The sequence below is a fragment of the Schistosoma haematobium genome, chromosome 3, assembly GCF_000699445.3.
Source record: "Schistosoma haematobium chromosome 3, whole genome shotgun sequence".
Lineage (NCBI taxonomy): Eukaryota > Metazoa > Platyhelminthes > Trematoda > Strigeidida > Schistosomatidae > Schistosoma > Schistosoma haematobium.
Window position 1 is genome coordinate 28,951,439 of NC_067198.1, and position 21,545 is coordinate 28,972,983.

The window sequence follows — 21,545 nt, forward strand, 5'->3', positions numbered from 1 at the left end:
ATTTTCAAAATATTTTATAAATGATGGATTCTGGTGAGATATATATTTATTTGAATATTCATATTACGTAAAACCGGTAACTTAAAATAATTCATTAGCTCTTTTTGAAATATCAAGTACTTAAAAATATAATATTATGTAGACAAATATCAATGGTGATCTAAAGTGAAACCAATTTAGTAATTTACTCAACATATATCTCATTTACAGATCAGACTGACTTGCACAATTTCGATTTTTACTTTAGTTGAAGAATACCTATTTAATACAAAACTAATAATTGAGACAACCCTTTAGAAATATATCGTATAAGTAATATTCTTAAATTTAATTTGAAGTCTTAGTTTTACAAACTATGTTTAAAAGTATGATCCATAAAACTTATTATATTTCACTGGAAAGTCTCATCAACTGATAATAATTCTCAGCGCGAGGAACTTGTTGATGTAATCGTATTCTTTGTTGCTTTTTATTCGAGTAAAATTATTTGTCCACATAAATCAACATCACGTATAAGAGTGTTTGACCTTCAGCACGGCTTACTTAGAACTCCTAAAGTTGGTTTTTTACTGGGTCTGTTTCACTACTATCTCTCTCTTGGGAAAAAGCTTGGGTTTCTTGAAAATATCAACTCCTAATCAGAAGCCTAGACCCTGAGTAGTCTACAAGTCTTAACTTTTTCTGCTTTGCTTCTAACTCTCCATGTTCTTTAGTACACAAAAGTAATTTTGTGAGCTCCTAGCATAGAACATAATTTATCAGTCACTCGCGTCCGGCTATTGGACAGATTGAAACAAAAGCATAATCTGAAAATATGCTGCTTGTTTTAAATGAAGCAAACAGAAAATAACTAAGCATTGGATTTTTCTTTATCTTTTAAACCTTTGTACAATTGACATAAACCTTTAGAATCTGCAGTAAGTACACCAACAAAATCTAATTTCTGCGTTTGTACACGTCGACGTTTTGCAGATTTTAAACGACCAATGAAATTTGTTCGATCAGCTGAAATTGTAATCAAATAAAAAGAATTTTAGTAAGATTTACACGAGCATAAGAAAATTTAATACACTTGAGTCACTGTTATCGATTAAGAGCTATTTTGACTTTTTAAACCATTGATTACCATTAGTTCGAAAAGCGTAGTCAGTAATTTTGGATCTTCCGATAAGGTCCAGTTTAACAGTTGATTATCTCATGAATCGATCCCATTTAGTTTTCTAATCGAAAAATAAACTAGTACACCGCATGAGTAGGTAGGTGGCATCGATAGAATGAAGCGAGCTTCCTAAGCGTATGTAGATTACTTATTCTTATCACAACTAGTACACCTGTTATCACACTATCAATTTGTGCTTCTTAGTTATTTTGTTTCTTTGCGTGATCTATTACGATGTTATCACTGACTCATAAACTGTCTTGATTAGTTTAATGGTTTCGTATATGTATATAAATATTTATTGTATATTAGAGTAAAGCCTGATGAGGATCTAATCAAAAACAATATTGTTCTAAATCACAATATGGGAATTTTTCAAAATTTGAACTGTTATCATCATAAGTATTGAAAAAATCATTGTTTCTTTCTAAATGTACAGCTTTTGCTACCTCTAGTTCCTAACATTTTTAAATTGAGTAAAAACGATTTTATTGTCAAACAGGTTAAAATAGAAATTTTACCAGGTTCAACTATTGCCATCATCTTGGGCGATTGCACCGGGTTACATGCAGATCTGAATGTTAATAAGAAAAAAAGGATTGTACTATAAGAGAAAATAGTAATTGTTCAAAGCCACGAATTTATACCTTCACCCATCTACCCTATGCATAATTTTATTACGACAGTAACTAAGAAGTGGTATTAACACTATAACATACGAAACAATATTATATATTCTATGTGGATTACTAAAAATCAGCCACATAACGGCAGTACAAATCTGGTCAGTTTGACGTCTGAACTAATCAAAAAGTACAAAATGACATTTGCCTTGATACTTCGAATGAAAAACGTCGTTGATATTTTAGTGATGTGCAACGTTGCCTAGAAAACTTGGAAGTAAACTGACAGATGATCAAAATGAAGATTAGTATCAGTTCACGAAGTCATTGACCATGGATTAAAATCATGTTGATAGATACGAATTACCTGGTTAGGTTCCGCACGACCAGTGATTGAGTGACACTACTTGTAATTGGACACAATGGGTCAAATGCATCCACTATTCTTCGACATTTTGAGTTTTATTACCCCATCAGACATACCTTTAGACTCCATCTTCTCGAACCATATTCTCAGTGTTTAGTCTTTCTGACTGTCGATGTTACCGCAGTAATTCCGGCTGCTTTATTATTCATCTTGTTAATTTTATCTTATAATGCTAAGTTAGCATGACGACTTGGCCATTCCCATCTCCGTCAGGCTGTTTACCGATTATGACTGACCGATTTTGATGAACTTCATTAAGCTAACAAAAACAGTGTATAGGCTCACATTAAACTCATCATATATGTAGCTTTTGATTCACCGACAATCCACCAATCATACACAGGTTTATATACTACTGATATTACTTGATTATCCAAAAAAAACCATTCAATTTCAGAACTCCAATTATGAAAGTAATTTAGATAGGCTTTTGCAAAACATGTCAACCTTTTTGTATACCAATAAACTAATATCTGATTAATATGGTTTTTAATTTTGATACTATACCAAATTAGTTACTATAATACAAAATAAATTTGAAACTGGTATCAAACTAGTAAAAATTAAATAAACTACACATACTTTTGATTTATTTGTGTAGTGATACATTTGGAATCATGAGAATCTGTATGCCTATGGAGACGTTCACATAGAACTGTTAAACTTTTCATAATTTTTATAAGTGCTAAAGGAATGGTAGAATTAACAATATTCGTTTGATCATATGCTATTGTTTTAGCTAGACGAATCATTTCTGTAAGATTTAATGAATTAAAGTCATTTTCATTTGACAAACGATTTAGTCCATTTAATGTGTCATTAGTTTTTGATGAACTTATAGTTTGTATCCAATAATTTCGAATTTGTTCATGTTCAGTTGATATATCACTATATAAGGAAAGAATATAATCGAATTCAGTTGCCATTACAATTGCTTCTGCTTGAAGTACAGGTGCAACAGGCAAAGTTCCAGATGATGATCCTCTAGAATTAATTTTTTTTTTGGAAAAACAAAAGATCATTTTTTTATCACTAAATAATGATGTAATAAAGCCACGAAAGAAGAATAAATAATCAATACTATTGACACTATAGCTCTCTTATACAAAAAAAAGAAAAGACATTGATCTCTTTCAGAATCTAAATTGTGTTAGAATACAAACTATTTTAAACCATAACGATGATTTTTTTATTGTATCTAAACCCTTGTACTACCCTGTAGATTTTTCAATACTCATTGTAAAAAAATACAAATACTGATTTCTGTTGAACAGTGGAAAAGACAAAGATAAGTACTTTTAACTTTTATATACTTCACTTTGTAACAGTTAGCTATCTGAATCTAAACTTTCTTCGTCAAAAAAAGAAGAGTGATACGAAGTTTTTACTGAAATTTAAAATCCACTGCTTTATTTTTGTCTTCAAGGTAGGCATTCAATCTAATTTTATTGCGAAGGAATAAACAATACCTTGGCTGAAAATACTTATGTGATGAATAGCTAGTTAATTTATTACATTACAAATGAAGTGTCATTACTTTTTTATTTCTAACAACTATATATAGATTCCTACCAACTTGGTATTTTTAAAGATTATGTTGAGTTATAGTTAATAATATTTATTTCATTACATTTCGGAGAAAAAGTGACTTAATAGTTAAAATGTTTGACTTTTAAACAATGAATTGAAAATTAAAATCTCGCTACATATAATTCGGGTTGGACAGCTGGTTAGTATCACTACTCATCACAAAAACAGTCTAGTTTGAACTTGGTAGAACAGTCACATTACACTGTATCTAAAAATTACAAATTATCTAACTAAGAATACGCCATTTAGCTTGGTGAACACAAAACCTTCAAAACTCTCATCCTGAGCTGCAAGTGTTTTCTATTATCTCAATCTAAGTAAGATAAATAATTATAAGTTCATAAATAAACCCACTAACGAAATATTAACTCTATAAGTCTCAAAAGCTTACCGTTTAGAAGAGTTCTTTCTAGAATCGGACAGGCAAACATACTGTTTAATAGAGTTTACAATATTCACTATAGATTCTTCACAGGCAGATATTTCACTAGGTTCAAGGTATTCTTTTGGTAAATTTTCAAATATTGGAGCAGCTAGCTAAAAATAAGACAATGATAATAAAAGTGTTTGCTTTTTATTAGATGTTTGATTTATAAACTTCATTGTCAACAAATCGTAACTTCGGTGTTTCATAACTGAATAGGCTAAAGAATGAAACTGTAATAATCGATATCTGATTGAACTAATTGATGGATAAAATATCAACTACTACTACTCCGCAGTACTTCAAGTGAATATTTCATCCCATGTAGGTTATTTTCAACTAGAATAATTATTTTAAAAGAATACAAACGATTTTCTGCTCAAAAAGTCTACTGACACACTAAAATATACTCTATTATCTATGATTACTGTTTGATTTTCGGTTATTATAACAATATTCATTTCATTGGGTGCTCTACATAACACTCACCTCGATTACTCACGTGTAAATAAAATCAATAGTATACATAATATGATATATAGGTCATATTACTTATATTTTATAATTCTCTATTAAATTCTACATACAAAAATTACCCTGTCTTAAGTCAATTAGTCAGTTGATGATACACATTTTCCATATTATATAGTCTGATTAACTAAAAATAATATCATCCAGGTTACTTAGATCATAGAGACTGAATGTACTTTACTCAATAGATCTTTAAATCTATATAGTTTACCAAGGTCTGATCATTACCTTAATTAAAATACAAAATGTGTAAACATTATACAACTGCATATAGACATAACAAATAACATATAAAGTCAATTAGAAGACATATATTGTGTATTGATGAAAGTTTAGTAACATTGAAGTTTTAATTAAATTTTTTCATAATATTTAGAAATACTATCTGAATAATAATTTGTAGATAAGTTTTACTACTGTATGTATTAACTAGTCAGTTTTGTTGGCTATTAAAGATTTGTGGCTTAGAATGGAAAAGATGATCGCTTTGTGATCACTGATCTTTATATATACGTTAACGTTTCATTAACATGAACTTAATGAATTTGTCAGCATTAATAGCGTAGATAACATGATGGCAGATTTAAATTACTTGGATGTTTTACAGAGAGTTTTATTTATTTTAACACATAGATATTGGTACAAGGAGGTATCGAATACATATGCGCCACACAAATCTCATTCGATATGTATGAGGGCTGTGATACTGCCCGGGTGCCCAAACCGAAGCAGGTGGTTTTCTTAGGGGGACCACCCCCCGAGCCTTCGACCTGAAGGCCTGATCCACAGGGCAGTGGAGCATCGTAAGGAGATGCAGTCCCATGGAAGCCGCTGACCAACGATTGGTTCATACGCCATTTGTTCCCACAGGATACTGGAGCCCATGTGCACCATTGGTTTGGAATCCGGTTAAAGCGCCAGACATTCGCTTTTCGTCCTCTCGATTTCGTAAGCAACACCCCCGCCACGAGAAGGCAGTGAGTAGGACTTCCCTGGTAGAGGCTATATACGCGTGGCCATGTGAGAGCATTTCGAGAGGGAGAGCGGACTCTCCCCACTCTCGGCCGTACCAGGGCATTTGGGGGGCTGATTAACTAGAGACTAGTGTTCATGAAACATTCATAATCAAATATCAAAGCTTGAAGAACATTAAACAAACCAATAATAATCACTTGATTTGACAATATGTTTACAATCAAATGAAATTGTCGGTGTAGACTTATTAGCAAGATAAACAAAATAATGGTTAAATATTCACACTGTTTACACATATCTCATGACACTAAGAAGATTACCAAGACTGGTGGTAAAACGTTCGCAATCAAGTATGTTAACTAATCAATGATTCTTTATAGTTGAGTATCAATACAGGAAAAAACAACTGAGAACTAAAAACCCATCGGAGTAATATGTTTGTTACAAATACTTTGTCGTTGTATACCATAATATAGGATCGCTTGAGTATTATGTTAGGATGGTTACAATATCTATTCATAAAATCACTGTGTTATGTTGAAAATAAAGCCATTAGTGGTCCATAGATTAAAAAGATAAGGTCTAGAAATGATAAACAACAAATCTTGTAAACTATATCGATAGTATGAATTAGTCGCAAATTTATACTGTATTCACATTTACTCTCTTTAGTACCCAGAATTTTCGTTATCATTTTATGCTTTTCTCTGACAAAGTTGTTTTTTAAATGGTACAATTGAGAAATAATACACTAGACTTTATGCTGAGCCAGTCAGTAGTCATAAATAAACAAAAAGTAATCAAATATTATCAATTCGAAACAGCATGGTCGGTAAGTTTAAGCATAAAAATAAAATAACCAGACAATACTTGGGAATAATTTACAACGATATTAGTTCCATTAACTAACCTTAGTTTTGTCCAGTAATGTTTGAGATTCCATAAGTGGCCAATACCGTGTTTGACGTTCAATATGTTGTTGGGCTATTTAGTATATGTAAGAATAATCAAATAATTATTTAGCACATTAAAATAAACTAAGAAGCATTAAATTGTATCGTTAAAAATAGATGAAAAAAGAGATATAATCCAGTGAGTAGTGACGGTAATTCCTTACCCTCTTACCCATCTACTCAGTAAAATGCATGAGTACAGATGTGGAGTAAAGATGAGTAAACAAATATAGACAATGTACGAACTGATATATATATATTTTTTCTGCACCTACTTCTACCTGGTTTAGTCTAACAGTCAATGACTTCATGAGCTGACACCATCTCTTGGTATTTTTGATGAGACTAAGTGAAAAATACTAATTAGTGACATTTGATTGAATGAAGACTGAATATTAAAAAATCAATCGTTTATCTTAGTTATTCTTGTATTTATGAGGAACGCCAGAAGTATTTAAAGGCACTTGTAAGTGAAGAGACATAAAATAGAACTGTGATTCCTAAGCGAAATGACAAATAATTTAAAAGTATTCTACATTTTATTTTAATGATGAAAGCCAGATGACTACAGCTCAATCAGTTCACTTTGGTGGAAAAAATTGGATTGATCAGGGTTGTTCATCATTTTATTTTAAGTAAGGGATATTCTACTTGTATATGACTCTTCTGTTATTATTTGAAAATCAAAAATTTCGCTAACAACAAGTGCTTTATCTAGGATTTTCACAACAATCATGAAATAAGTGTTAGTCCATTGAGGACATTACCATTTAAGTCTGAAAGATTTCAAATTCAGATCATACGTTCGATTCTGAAAGTATTTAAAGAGGAGGAGAATGAAGAAGCTAATCAAGTCAAATAAATAAAATTCTAACTGTATATGCTCCAAGTCGTTAAGAATATGTTTATTAATCTTAACTACAAGACAAATTAAAGTCGACTGATGGTAAGGCTTATTTACTGCCTTTAAAACTAATATAAACCTGGCAGTATTAAGGAAAAACTGACTGTACTCTACCTCGTTCTTTGGGAAACACTGAATAATTTAATCTAGCTGATGCCGGAGCCAGACGAGAAGGGCGTAAGATTTGATCAATGAAGGCTTGTATACGATAATCTCCCGGGGTCAAATTAGGATTAGAAGTTAAAGGAATATTCTGGGGATGAGTCATTGGGAAAATTGTTCCTAAAACATGTATATACATTACGGATCCATGACAAGTGAGAAGAAGAGCTTCATCCGTTGAACAAGATGTTAATAAGTTAGAATCATTAGGTAACGCTGGGAATGAAGACTGTAGACGATGAGCCAACGCAACAGACCGACCTGTATTAGATGAATAAAGAGATTAACAAGTTTGAATAATGATGATAATAATAATAATAATACAGGTATACACGTACACAGTTTCTACTAGTCATTACTTGCTGAAGAATAGAGACAATTCATCTTTAAATTAAAGGTGTACTATATCACAATAAACATTAAAATCGACGCACTAGATAGATAAAGTGGCCAACAAAAGCAAGACATCTAAACTTGGCTAAATTACAGTCGTTAAGTTGGTATTTTAAAGGAAACAGACTGAATAATTACGCAATAAACGCGTTAATGTGTTGAATGTGATGACATAATTACTATTTTTAGATACCATAATGACGGTCTAACAAGGATATTGTTTCATAAGTCATCTCATTGATAAAATTTACATCGTTTATCCTAAATAAATATGAACAAAGTATTCTATTATTGATCTTACAATCAGTAACTATAATTCGCCTAAGGTGAAATAATCTGACCGGATCCTATGCACTGAAGCATATCGCTCTTATCTCATATAGGTACACAACACACTTATTACATCGCTATAAAGATTCGACGGTACAAAATACTTTTAAAATTGTGTATCCAGCATTTAGTGAGCTGAAAATAGGAAGTACCCGTCAGCAGGATGTTTCAATAGCGTTTTGCTCATAAACAAGTGACACTTAGACACCGGTGGTATGTTTAATACTTTGCGTTTGTTTATGTGACAGAAAACCAAAAGGATTGTAGGATATAATTGTAGGTAGAAATCACAGATGTATGTTAGGTGATAAGAGGTTATCGGTACCAATATATATCTATAATTTTAAAGAACTGATTCTCCTCGTCGGATTCTAACCAAATTCAGTATTCACCAAACTCAAATAGATATACGTGAGTGATATGCTGTTTCACCAATAACGTTTTCCATTTGTCTCAGAGTTGAATTTTGTCCTATCAAGAAATGCTTGAATATTCTAACTAACCATCCAGCTTAAAGAACGAGAATACCAAAAACTCACAGTTTGTAAGGTGAACAATTAAAAAGTTAAGGTGTTAGACAATTAACCATAAGCTGTACACATTGTGAATAACCTGTATCGGAAATTTATATTGTAAATGCAAACAAATAATCTGAAGTGGGGTTTTGAAAGCGAGTCTTTTGGTGAATTTTAAAAAGTGATCAACACTTATTTTCCCATTTTGCTTTTTTGTGGACCATCTTGTGCTACTTATTAATATTAGGTAGTGTATGTTAGAATCAATATTTTTAGAACTCGATGCGAGTGACACTTTCATACTCTTGAAACCAATAAACTTAGACGTATCCACTTTCGTTTGATATTTTAACTCATTATCTCACTTCTAACTACAATTCTTCCCTTCTTTATTGTTTGATCTCCTTTATGTGTACCATCAGAATAACACGAGTCTTTCCATATAACAGCTCAGAGATCTGTTCCACAACATCAGGGAGAACCAAACAGCAGATGGTGGGACTTTGTGATACCTTAGATGCAGTCACGTGACATTTTGTTATATCTCTTAGCTTATTATTTGTCATGACCAAACATGGTTTTCACTGCAGAACAATTTGAATCAGTAGGTTGCAGGTCCGAACTCCATCCCAACTACATCGGTTTAGGCAGCCAAGTAGTACTGTAGTGAATGGAAACCCATGTACGGTAAACTAATTCGTTATTTTATGCAAACTCAAACAGTAGCTATGTAGAATATGAAAATCATACATTAAATAAATCATTTGCATATCTTCCTTCAGTTATCTTTCACATACTCCATCATTCTTCCGATCCTGTTGTTATTCCGGTTGCTATCCGTTTTCCTGCTTTTCTTCATTTCACTCTTTTTCTGGCAAGCAGTCTACTACTACTTATGTCTGTCCGCATAAGTAGCGCACATTACAGTACAAATGGCTATTATACAATGTGGCCCAAAGACAGTTACATAATACCCTCAGTCGGCAAATGAGATACATTTTATTTATTTATTTATTTTACAAAAGTCTTTTCGATAATGAATTAATCTCCACATTCCAATCAACTATATACATATACATAGTTAGAAATCCATAAATTACCTCCTAAAACAAATTGAGCTAAGCAAGTAGATGCTCTATGGCAAACATCTGCTAAAGTTACTCTGTATGTTGCGACAGCAAAGCGCAGAAAATCTGTGGAAAAATACATGAAGATACATATTAAATTACAATAGATAATCCATGATGCGATTTCCATGACGATAAACAACAGTTGAATTAGCAATAATAATAATAATAATAATAATAATAACAAAAGTGACTAAAGAGACATAAAAAATTTAATATTCTGACCATTTATCACACAATTTCATTTCGCTTATAAACTGATTAAAGTTAACACTTCATATTAGTCACTCCCAACATTAACGATTTGATTTCATTTTGTATGACAAACAACAATCCTTGATCCACATGTTACAATTTTAAATGATTTACTTTGCCTTAAATCTGTCCAATTTTATGGATGATTAATTTGGATTTATAATTGTAGAACCTAATGAGAAATTCATTGAAAAGAATATTCTTCGTTCATCTAATTGAATTTCAGTAGTTTTTATGCGATTCACTTTGACGCACAACTTTTCGAATGATAATTACTGAAAGTACATATCTAAAACACCGAAATAGATGGAATGAAATTAACAGTAAAGACTTATAGGTTTGGTATAACACTCAAATAAAAGTATCCACAGTATATTTTGTTTGTACTATAATCAGTTCCATAAATCACTAAATAAACTTTACTGTTGACTAGGATATACTCGTTACAAAAATAACCATAATTATTCTAAAAACAATGTCATTATTAAGTGGTAAGACCTACAGAGAGATAAAAGCAAAAACTGAACTTGACTTAAATTAAAAATACAAGCATTGATCACTACTATCAATTTATTACTGCCTACTTATCAGACTAATTAATTTTGTACTAGTAATTCAGTACAATTATATTGAAAAAAAGATTTAAAAAAGACTAAAATTTCACAACTATCCTACAAAAAGTTATTACTTATGCTTTGATTGTACAGTTATATACCCTTGAATTCTTAAAGTTTCATACTCTTCTATATGAAAGCTTTTGTTAGAAATATAAACTGTTATTATATGTCTTATCGTTCGAGAATTATTGCTAATTAATTATTTCCCTATAGCTCCGTTTTTGTATCAATTATGATTGAATGGTGTATATATTGCAATTTGTTATTTGTGTGCTGTGTGGTCAGGTGTTTAAGGTATATTACTGTTTGATTTTTGACTAAAGAACGAACAGAGTACAAAAGAGTGGACATATGTCTGTCATATTTGCCTTCTGGTTGGACACTGGATTGGATGGAGCACGAAGATCAACAGACATTAAGGTCTCGATCGTTGCTGATTAGTCGATGTTATTGGCAAAATTAGTCGTCATTCTACATGCAATGCAAGCTAATAAGTCAGCAATAGAACTAAACAACACAACCGCTTTCGTAACGATGGCTCAATCATATAGACACCAACACAACTCAGGAACCTATTCTTTTTGAAGTTATATAACAATTACAATTCGACTCGAAGTTTTTATGATAACAATATGAAAAGTTAGAGCATACATGAAGCTTTAACCTTAATTCATTTCTGACAGGAAGATAGTTATGTTATACAATTATGAGATAGACAAAAACAAACAAATTTATTTGGTTTACAGAACTAACATAAAAGAAGATATACAGTATGAAACCAGAAATCTAACTTGATTTCGGCTTAATCTATGAAAAGTTAGTTAACTGATGTTAAACAAATGTAACGTAGTAACCAAGTACAAACCCAGAAACTCAGTTTCGAAAGATACTTTTGATGTGCATAAGTTAAAAATACTAACATTTAAATAGCTAAATGTAAGTAGATAAACCAGAGATTGAAGCTAGAATAAAATTGTCTCTCGAAATAGCTGTGCCGTCTGTTGCTGCATACATTTCTCGATAAGAAAGTCAGTCAACCATATTCGACGCGGAATCTGGTCCATAATTATGATAAGAAAACATTAATAATATTTATGGACATAGTAATAGAAAATAAAATAATGGTGAAATACCATGCCTTATTGCTTTTGAATAAAATTTTATGATGTCATGAAACCCATTAAAAAATGGTAGAATAATTGGCAAAGCGAACTTAGAGAAAATGTAATTAGGTGAGCATGTAGTTCATGAAATACAAGTAGAATAGTTAGAATTGTTGCCTAGAAAAGCTAGTTAATGATATTAAGTTATGAAAAAGCGTTAAGTGGTGAAAAACGTTTGTAGCTCAAAGAGAGGATTTTGGACTTGTTTGCTCTGAATTAGGTGGTTTAACCATGAAGCATTCATTGTACGTATAGACAACATCGTCAAAAACGTACATTGTTTATCTTTATCAATGCATACTCTTTCCATATATACATCACCCATTTAGTCTATACTATATTATTTGAGGTAAGTCTGTGACTGAACCCTAGTATATGTAGCTTGTATAGCCTGTCATATAAGTTATCTTAAATTTGAAAGACTTGCGACAAAACAAAAGAATTGTCTCGTTCTAAAGTCTGGATAAGACTGTGACATAACTTATGTAACATAGCTTATGTAATATAAGAAATCAGTAATGTTCTACATGATTTATTTTACTGAATAAGAAACATAAAGACAAAAATATCACTATACATAGCTTATAACGTTGTGGAATAAAACTACTTCACTCACTAGTATCCGAGGTCTTCGGCGTAACCCATTTTATGCCCAAAGTTTTCGAAAATCCAGAGTGTGGTCGTGATATGGACTTATTGTTTTCACTATCTGTACGTACTAATAATTTCTCGTAAATACCCCGACGTTTTAACATGTCGTGTACCTCAGCTCGATGCAGAATTTCGACGCCATACATTGAACTACCAGAATTAACATTAGCTTCCTCCTTCATGGGAATATCTTGAACAAGTGTACTTGAAAGATTGTAATGACATTCTGCAAGACGCATTAAACCCTGATACAACTCTTGGCTGGTAGCTAGAAGTTTATGATAGAAAAAACGATGTCGGGCATTCGGATCTATATTATTAGGTAGCTAAAAATGAAGTGAACAAAATAAATATTAAAAATAACCAAAATTACTTCACTCAAACTACGGAAACCAAATTTAGCAATCTCACCTAACATAAAAATCACCAAACCGCCGCAATTCAATGTAGAGTAAATCTGTATTTTGCGTCGTAATCAGATACAAGTGATATAAATCTAAAAAGAATAACACAAGTCACTTTGATGCAGCACAACACAAAGCATCGGATTCAAACCACACTACTACACACCACATATCACTAGTTATCATAAATGTTACATAAGTTGAGAGTTGTCGACTGGAGAACCCCTGAAAAAAGCGAAAAATAATTTTAATTTAGTCTGTAACTCGTCAAACGTACACGCCCACAACTCTACATAGGATTGGACAAAGGAAATTCGGTGTTGGCTGCGAGTATGATGTCTTTAAACCAATAGGCTGGAACTATAAGCTTCATATTTTCAAAGTCAGTCAAGTTTTGATATAACGCCATCCGTATTATCAAAAGTCACCAGTCAGTTTATACCTCACCTCGCATATTACAACTTGTAACTAGATATTACTAGTAAACACAGTTAGGTACATTTATATCGCACAAGTAATTTTCACCAGGAATTCAAATCGGTTTCAGAAAAATTGAAGAAATTATTCAGCCGGTTATACACTACTACCAATAACCAAAGTATAAATATATTAAGATAAGCTCTAAAAAATTAAACAAAGCTTAATACCTTGATATGTGATACGTGAAATGAAGGATGGTTGTTACAAGTACCTTTTATAACGAACTAGCTAAAGATCAAGCAATCATAAAAATCAGTGTAACTTGAGATACTTTACAATCTCGCTTAAGATTGAAGTCACTGGTGACTAATGGTAGCGCTATTGTTTGTTGTATAAGCAGACATAGGATAGAAACTAGAAGCTGATGAAAAATTTACCTGAATAAGTGCATTTAACCAAATATTTTCTTAGAAATCACTATTTCTATGTCAAATATATGCTGGAATCTATGTTTTTGTAACATCGTGTCTACGAATTATTTTTTTTATTAAATACTATGTAATTAACTATACAAATAACTTTATATTAGCAAACCAAAAATAGCCAAGAAAACAATAACAACAGTTTTATCTAATAGAGAAACCGTGACAGCTTACTTTTTTCGATTTTTTAACATGAATGAAAGTATTAATTATAGATAATAATAGATTTCGGAACAGACTAAGTTTGGTATTCTTTTGAATAACTACGACCATGAATTTTGAAGTATATTCAAAATTCATTCAACGATATGTTGATACTAGACTTTAGACGATCTTCTCAAATGTAACTATCTGTTTAAGAGTAACCTATGGAATTGTTTGCTTATTCAAAGTAGTAGTTTCGATTAATTCAGTTTTTCCACTTAATTTTATACTGATTGATTCAGTTGATAAAGCGTATATGTTTATTGAAAGTCTCACTTCCTGTTTAGAGTTTGTACTTCCCCGTATTTGGTATCTAGTACTGAATAGATTAGTGTCCGTTGAAAAACGGATGCTTTGACAATATATGAACTACATTATTGGTCATTATCGGGAAAATATTTATTGAAAAATGATAAGTAAACATTAAAAACTATTACTCCACTACCACGATAAATGATCTACGGAAATTTCTGCGCATTTTGAAGATGTTTATTATTGATTGACGTCAGTTGGAGTACTATTAAAAAGTACTGAGTACCATACAGTAGCACTCATGAACCCGTACGGTATCAAATTTAAGAACTTATAGTCTTGTAGAAAGTATAGTGCCCGTAAACCATTGAATAGAAAATAGATGGTTACCATAACAAATTTTAATTCATTCTTGATTAAGGATGACTTATATTTAAATACACTGATGAGTTACTGTTTTACATTAGACGGCTAACTTTATAGGTCACGGAATCTCATCAAAATTTGTCCCCATTACCACCTAAACTTTTCATTCCCTTCTAACTTGCATCTTTTGCTATAAAATTTCTTATGAAACAATGATAGAACAATGAGAAGACGGAGTTGATCTGAAAAATGTGATGTATTAGCGCTATACATTTCGAACAATCTGGTCACACATATACTTGTCAGGGCATTTTTATATGAAAATTAATAAAGGTCAAACAAATAAAAGTACAATTAAAATAACTAAGGGGAGAGAAAGAATAAGAAATTGTCGCGTTATCCAAGGTACATTCAAGGTAATCCTTAAGTCATTCTATGGCCTTAGTTATTTTAATTGTACTTTTATTTGTTTGACCTTTATTAATTTTCACATAAAAATGCCCTGACAAGTATATGTGTGACCAGATTGTTCGAAATGTATAGCGCTAATACATCACATTTTTCAGATCAACTCCGTCTTCTCATTGTTCTATCGAAACAATGATAAACAAACCTCTAATTGCTCAGGGTATAGTCCATTTAGATCTGCTGAGAATTCAGAAGCTGGAAACAGGTCAACAAAAACCCATTCACTTGAAGTAACATCCATATGACTAGAAAAAATCAACAAGAATAAAGTGATCTAGGTGAAAGAAATATTTTGTCGGCAGAATCAATAAAAAGTAGGAAATCGTTCGAATGTAATCTTATCCTAGGAAATGAAAACCATAAGAAACTAAAATTTTTAGCTACTTGATAATTTGATGTGGAATAGCGGTTTATTGGTTAGACCAATCGATACTCTTAGTCCGAATTTCGATATACCTACTTCCATCTGGATAACATCACTAACCTTTAGACAGTGTAGCTTACAAGTAAGTACATACATCCATACCTGGTATATTACTAGTACCAAAGTTTAATCCCGAATGGTACAATCGAAGATGGAATAAAACTAGGTTCGACTAAAACAAGATGTGATATTAGTTCATCAAGTCAGCTGCAAACTACCTAATTGACCTCCTTAATTATCGTGACCAGTGTATAGAGAAAAAAGGTGACATGGCTAAAAATCTGTTGCAATGGAATAAATGCATTCATTCTTTACATTCCTCCAGATTGTAGTTTTAACACTATTCCACAATTTTATTCCACTAATTCACTCATTCTTTTCAATCCATATCCTTTGATCTTTGATCGCTATGATTGATACTGTTGCTCTATTGCTATTTATCTTGTTAATGTCACCTCTCTGAGCTGATGGTATGGTAGCCTCGACTAATGTACATTTTTCCTGGTTCTTATAGTTTGACTGTGACCAATAATTCGATCATAAATATTAAAGTACAAAACTGCTATTTTATGAATATTCTAATACCGTGAGTTATTGTCATTTAAAAGAAACGGAATGACTAATTCAATTCATTTGTATCTGTGTCTAGAGACCCAAAATAGAAAGCAAAGACACGGGCCTGAATGGAAGTTCTATAATAAAATTCCCAACATTCATTCATTCGTGCAGTTCATACATATTACTGTAAATCTACGCTGACCAAGCTACTTGGATTGGAAGTGGCAGTTAATGTCATAGATCGAGTGTCTGAGTATTAGTCTAATACAAATGTAGTTAGTATAAACCTACTAAATCAACGAATTGCTATTAGATAATTGTCATCTGATATTAAAACGATTGTAACATGATAAGTGTCTCTTATATCCTCAGTCATGTTTGACTGACACATGTGCCTCCACTTAACGATAGGCTTTTTTAAACTGGTTAAGTGCCTCGGATTTTCCGGACTAAATCAACCCAAGAAGAAGACAATTCTGTCAGGTGAAGCACTGAAACTATGAAGCTGAATATTTTACATGGATTTAAGACTTTTCAGATGCATGGAAATTGTTCATGACTGATTTGCACAAAGTTTGAAATCATACAGTGAAATTGCGGCATTTTTAGTAGACGAGATGCCGACAAAATCTCGACAGAGAGAAATGATACCGATTTGACAGCTAAAAACCTATGCTACTAATGGTAATTGTAAAATAACTGGCTGCTAATTAATGAACGACGGTAATTTTAGTAATTAAAGATGTCTTATAATCCAACAATGAAATAAAACTGCTGACGGTATAAAAAATGAGTGAATTTAAGGACGTGATTTTATATGTCTTCAAAACATTACTCATGCATGGTGAGACCAATTAATGAATAATGCTGACATCATTCACAAATCCCCAGAAGAAAATTGGAAGTTGGTAACTGAAGATTTAGATAGCTGTTAAGTGTTATATACACTTCCTCGACATGTTATTTGAAATAAAATAAGGTAATCAATGAATTGTTTTTATTTTCAATTCTCAACGTATCTACTTCCTAGCGTTATAACACGTCTCTTTGTTTTTCGTACATATGCCGTTGCATGATAGCCAATTAAACTGATGTACTTTGTGCACGCTTTTAAGCTGTCTGATTCTATCCACAACTGTACGGAGTAGAACGGTATTCACACAAAACAAACAGTATAGAAACTTACTCGGGTGTGTCGATAGGCTTCTCTAAAGACGATAAAATATCCGGAATCCAAGACAAAACTTTATTACTATGATGAAATCGTAAATTTAACTAATAAAGTTATTACCCCATAGACATGCTTAAGACAACTACTCTGCCTTTGTTCTCGCCAGAATTAATTTCCTTCTGACGTGGCGTTAGCATTTGTAAGAGATGAGAGGCTGAAGATAAACCTGGAAGTGAACCACGTTCAAGAAAATTGAGTGAAGAGATCTTCGGTGGACCTTCCTGAGAAAATATGTTCCATATCTTATTATATTGTGAATTAAGGTTAAATGTACTTACTGTATCCAAATTTTGATCCTCATTTAGCCATATGGAGTGAATCTTTTCCTCATCATCAAAGGTTACTATAGATATCTTGATAAATTATTGCGTTATCTAGAGAAACTTACAGGTTTTTCGGTAGAAAATATATCAAATACAACACGACAGTACTGTATAACGGCTTCAACAAGGTTGCTCCAAATTGACTTCTGAAATATCACTTTTGTGTTTACAAATTTAACTCCGGCATCCAAGTTTAATTCATCTCCGGCGAAACAGCTAACCATGTGTGTATGGTTAATAACAAGTACAGTCTTCCCATTATATTGATCGGCCTTCATACTTAAAATGTACAGAACTGTAAAAAGGCAACAAACAGGCTAAAAATAACGATTAGGTTTGAGAAAGAATGTTGGAAACCATGCACTTACTATCAAAGGAACAAAGTTGACGTATTTCCATCTACTTAAAACTTCAGATCTATAACACACTTCATCGACTGAGATGGTTGGGTCACGTGTTACGTATGCCCGAACACCGATTACCACGACGTGCAATGCTAACCAGTGTTGGAGATGGTTGGAAGAAGGTCAGGGGCGGCCAAACCAAAACGTGGCATCAGTGCTTGAAGTCACTAACTTCTAGTCTGAGCCATGTTGGTAGATGCAGACTACTTGGTTGGGGTCCGCGTGACTTTCGTAACCAATGGTTGGAGACTCTTGGTGACATGGCTCAGAATCGGTCACAATGGCGTCGGTGTATACACTCTCTGTCTTCTCTTAAACTAAGAGATTAAAATCGCTTCATATCTTTCTTTCTAAGAACTAATTCTTTCTTCCTGTACTATATCCTTATTGCAATCCCTCTTTTATATATTACCACCTCTGAATTAACCACTTATATGAATCCGGTGTCCATCTTGTTGTGTTAATGAGGTATGGCAACTTGGACCGATGCATATATGTGCCTGGTCCTACGTTGCGGCTGACTGACTGACTGACTGATAACACTCATATGGAGGAAAAATCTCAAGGTCAACATAACTGATTTTTGGTGAAAAGAAAAATAAAGCAAAAACACGATTTGTATAATAATATGAAGTCATTATACTCCAAAGCTTCTTATCAGCTACAAACAGCCTAAATTTACACTAGTAATATCATCATAAAAAAATCCTTTTATTACATACTATCATCAATTAAGTTTGGTTCGAAATGAAACAGGAAACAAGAGGGGACAACATAGTTAACATGACTATAAAAATGATGTTTTATATGTTGAAAATGAAATCATAAGAAAGAAAAACAAGGTGAAGTTGTAAATAATAATAAAGAGAATGTATAAAGCAAGTTGTCAACAAATGAGTGGTAATCAAGGCATATACTTAAATTAAAGTTAAGATTGTGAATGAATGTCAGTGAAACTATTTTTCCATTTATAAAATATAATGTGGTTACAATCTAACTGACGACTGTTAGAAATATAAAATAGCCTATGCATATGATGTATATATAACCATTAATTTTGAGAGCACTACATAAAATAGAGGTAAAACTTTCACGAAAGGCCGAAGTTGCGGTTGTTTTTTTCAATTTGATCACTCAGAACAGTTAAATCAGTGAGCAAAAAAAACAGAAAACTTCAGTAGACCACTTAACCAGGATTACCTACCGAACAATTTCTTTATTTCATCATTATTGTTATAGGTGATTTATGAAACGCTGTCAATTCAGCATTGTTTCTCAACTAAACAGTGGAATGAAACCGCATGACCAAGTAAAAAGAACATCAAGAATAACAGAAATTAAGGTAAAAGTAATGTAACTCAAAGATAAAAGAAAGGAAACTAATGAATGGAAGGTATGGAATAGCACTGGTGTCCATGTGCAGCCCCCGAATACAAATCAAGAGAAAGGAATTCAACACCGATTAAGATGAATTTTCGTCACATTAATTTGTTCAGTATGAACTCCACCTATGAACCTTTAGTGCATTCTTATTATGATTTGTGCTAAGTGGTAAATACGTAGTTCATACATTCTAAACATTGCAATTGATATGCAATCAACTGTAGTGAAGTCATCATCAACAAAGATTTCACTACTAAACTGATCACTTCACTTCAGTTAGCATGGCAGGGAAGAGGGCCGAAGTAATCATATCCGCTGAATCGAAGTCGAAGTTGAGGAATATTAGCCTAACGTACGAAGGTATAGGACAATGAGTATAGGACTTAGAGGGAAATAATGTAAAATTGGACATACTACTGTAACATGTCTTTTTCTCAAACCCAATCCCTAAGAGACTTGAAGGATGTTATCGCTAGCCCTGACTCATTTATAACAAGCCTGATAACTAAAATATCAGCAAAAATAATTTGGGACATATTAGTCACGTAGAATCACAAACTTTACTGACTCAGAACCAACACGCGTTTCGAGAGATAATACGGCTAGACTCTAATTTATGGACGAACCAACCAGATTTACGGGGACAGGTATTGAATTTTGGCTCGGAATTAATTCATTTATTTGGCTAAATAGAGTTTTGGTATTATAGTTTATGTTAGTTCGTTATGAAAACCCTATATCTAATTCCTAACCCTAACTATCAACTGTAAACATTAATCCTAACTTCTCACACTGGCTTATAACCCTCATTTAGCCGAAATAGGTAGCTGGACATTTTGATGGCCTCTTTAGCGTCGCTTAAAGGTCTTCCATAAATAATAGTCTGACCGCAAAAATGAGTAGCACAAGGTACTACATTAAGTCGCCTGTTGTTCTTATAACGTGTAAACGACTTGCCGAGATTAGCCGGACTGTTTGGTGCCTCTATTCGCATATAAATCACGTGTGAGAGTTAATACGTAGTTACATCGACAGCGAAGAGCTCAAAAATGATTCAGACGAACTGACTAAGTAGTTCAAAAGTGCTTGTCTTTTTACTCTCATCATTGTTAATCACTTGCGATCAAATCACAAAAAGGCTTTCTTACGGAATTTAGCCTGCTAGCTAATTAGTAGGCTATTCGTTTCAAGTGGTGAACAACTGTGACGCGATGCCAGAACAATTGTTCCTTAAACAAGTTTGTTTATATTATACCCCTTTTCCAACAGCCTCAGAAGCCAACTTTTGCGATAAAAAGGTTAAGAATTGATAGGAACGAGAAAAACTGTACACTACTTCAGCAATAAACAAGATCACAACCACGATCTACAATACACTCACAACTAACTTTACATCTACATTAGGTAACGTTGGACAGTATTTAGGCGCCTGTGTAATACTAAGGCTTGTCGGGCAAAGTATTGAACATTCAGCTTCTCGATTTCAGGCTCAGCTTCTGTTGATCCTTGCTACTTTTTAGTTCCTACCCTTCTCAAACTATGGGATTTAGGATAGTGGTCTATACATATCAAGAATTTCTGTAGGTGCTAATAGTGATAGGGATGGTGGATCTGAATCTGCAAAGAAAGCACTTGAATGATTCAAATGGTTGTGGACGGAATAGAAGAAGCTTTCGCTTAACAGGCTTCCGTGTCTAGTAGCAGGTGATCACAAAATCCTCCAGGCAGGAACCTAGGTATGTTGACAATAAAAGATTGAAAGAAATTAGTAAATCATAGTGTGATACTATCCTTAGTCCTTAAGAATAGGTCAAGTTGCCTCTCAAA

General features: G+C 32.6%; 1 protein-coding gene across 2 annotated transcripts; it reads right to left on the reverse strand.

Annotated features, from left to right (window-relative positions):
- Positions 1-427: 427 nt before the first annotated feature.
- Positions 428-21,170, reverse strand: MS3_00005454 (uncharacterized protein). Of its 2 annotated transcripts, XM_051213527.1 has the most exons (14): positions 21,100-21,170; positions 17,997-18,226; positions 17,887-17,961; positions 17,669-17,850; positions 17,564-17,629; positions 15,541-15,640; positions 12,765-13,125; positions 10,087-10,179; positions 7,701-8,009; positions 6,640-6,713; positions 4,191-4,336; positions 2,792-3,193; positions 1,681-1,733; positions 428-1,005 (listed from the first exon to the last, which is right to left on the reverse strand). In XM_051213527.1, the coding sequence occupies exons 2-14, from the start codon at positions 18,207-18,209 to the stop codon at positions 851-853; spliced, it is 2,229 nt and encodes a 742-aa protein (XP_051069515.1). In that variant the 5' UTR covers positions 18,210-18,226; positions 21,100-21,170; the 3' UTR covers positions 428-850. The 2 variants fall into 2 exon arrangements, with proteins under 2 accessions (XP_051069515.1, XP_051069514.1); XM_051213526.1 differs by adding an exon at positions 13,211-13,295 and having other exon boundaries at positions 428-3,193; positions 21,107-21,170.
- Between the last annotated feature and the right edge of the window lie 375 nt (positions 21,171-21,545).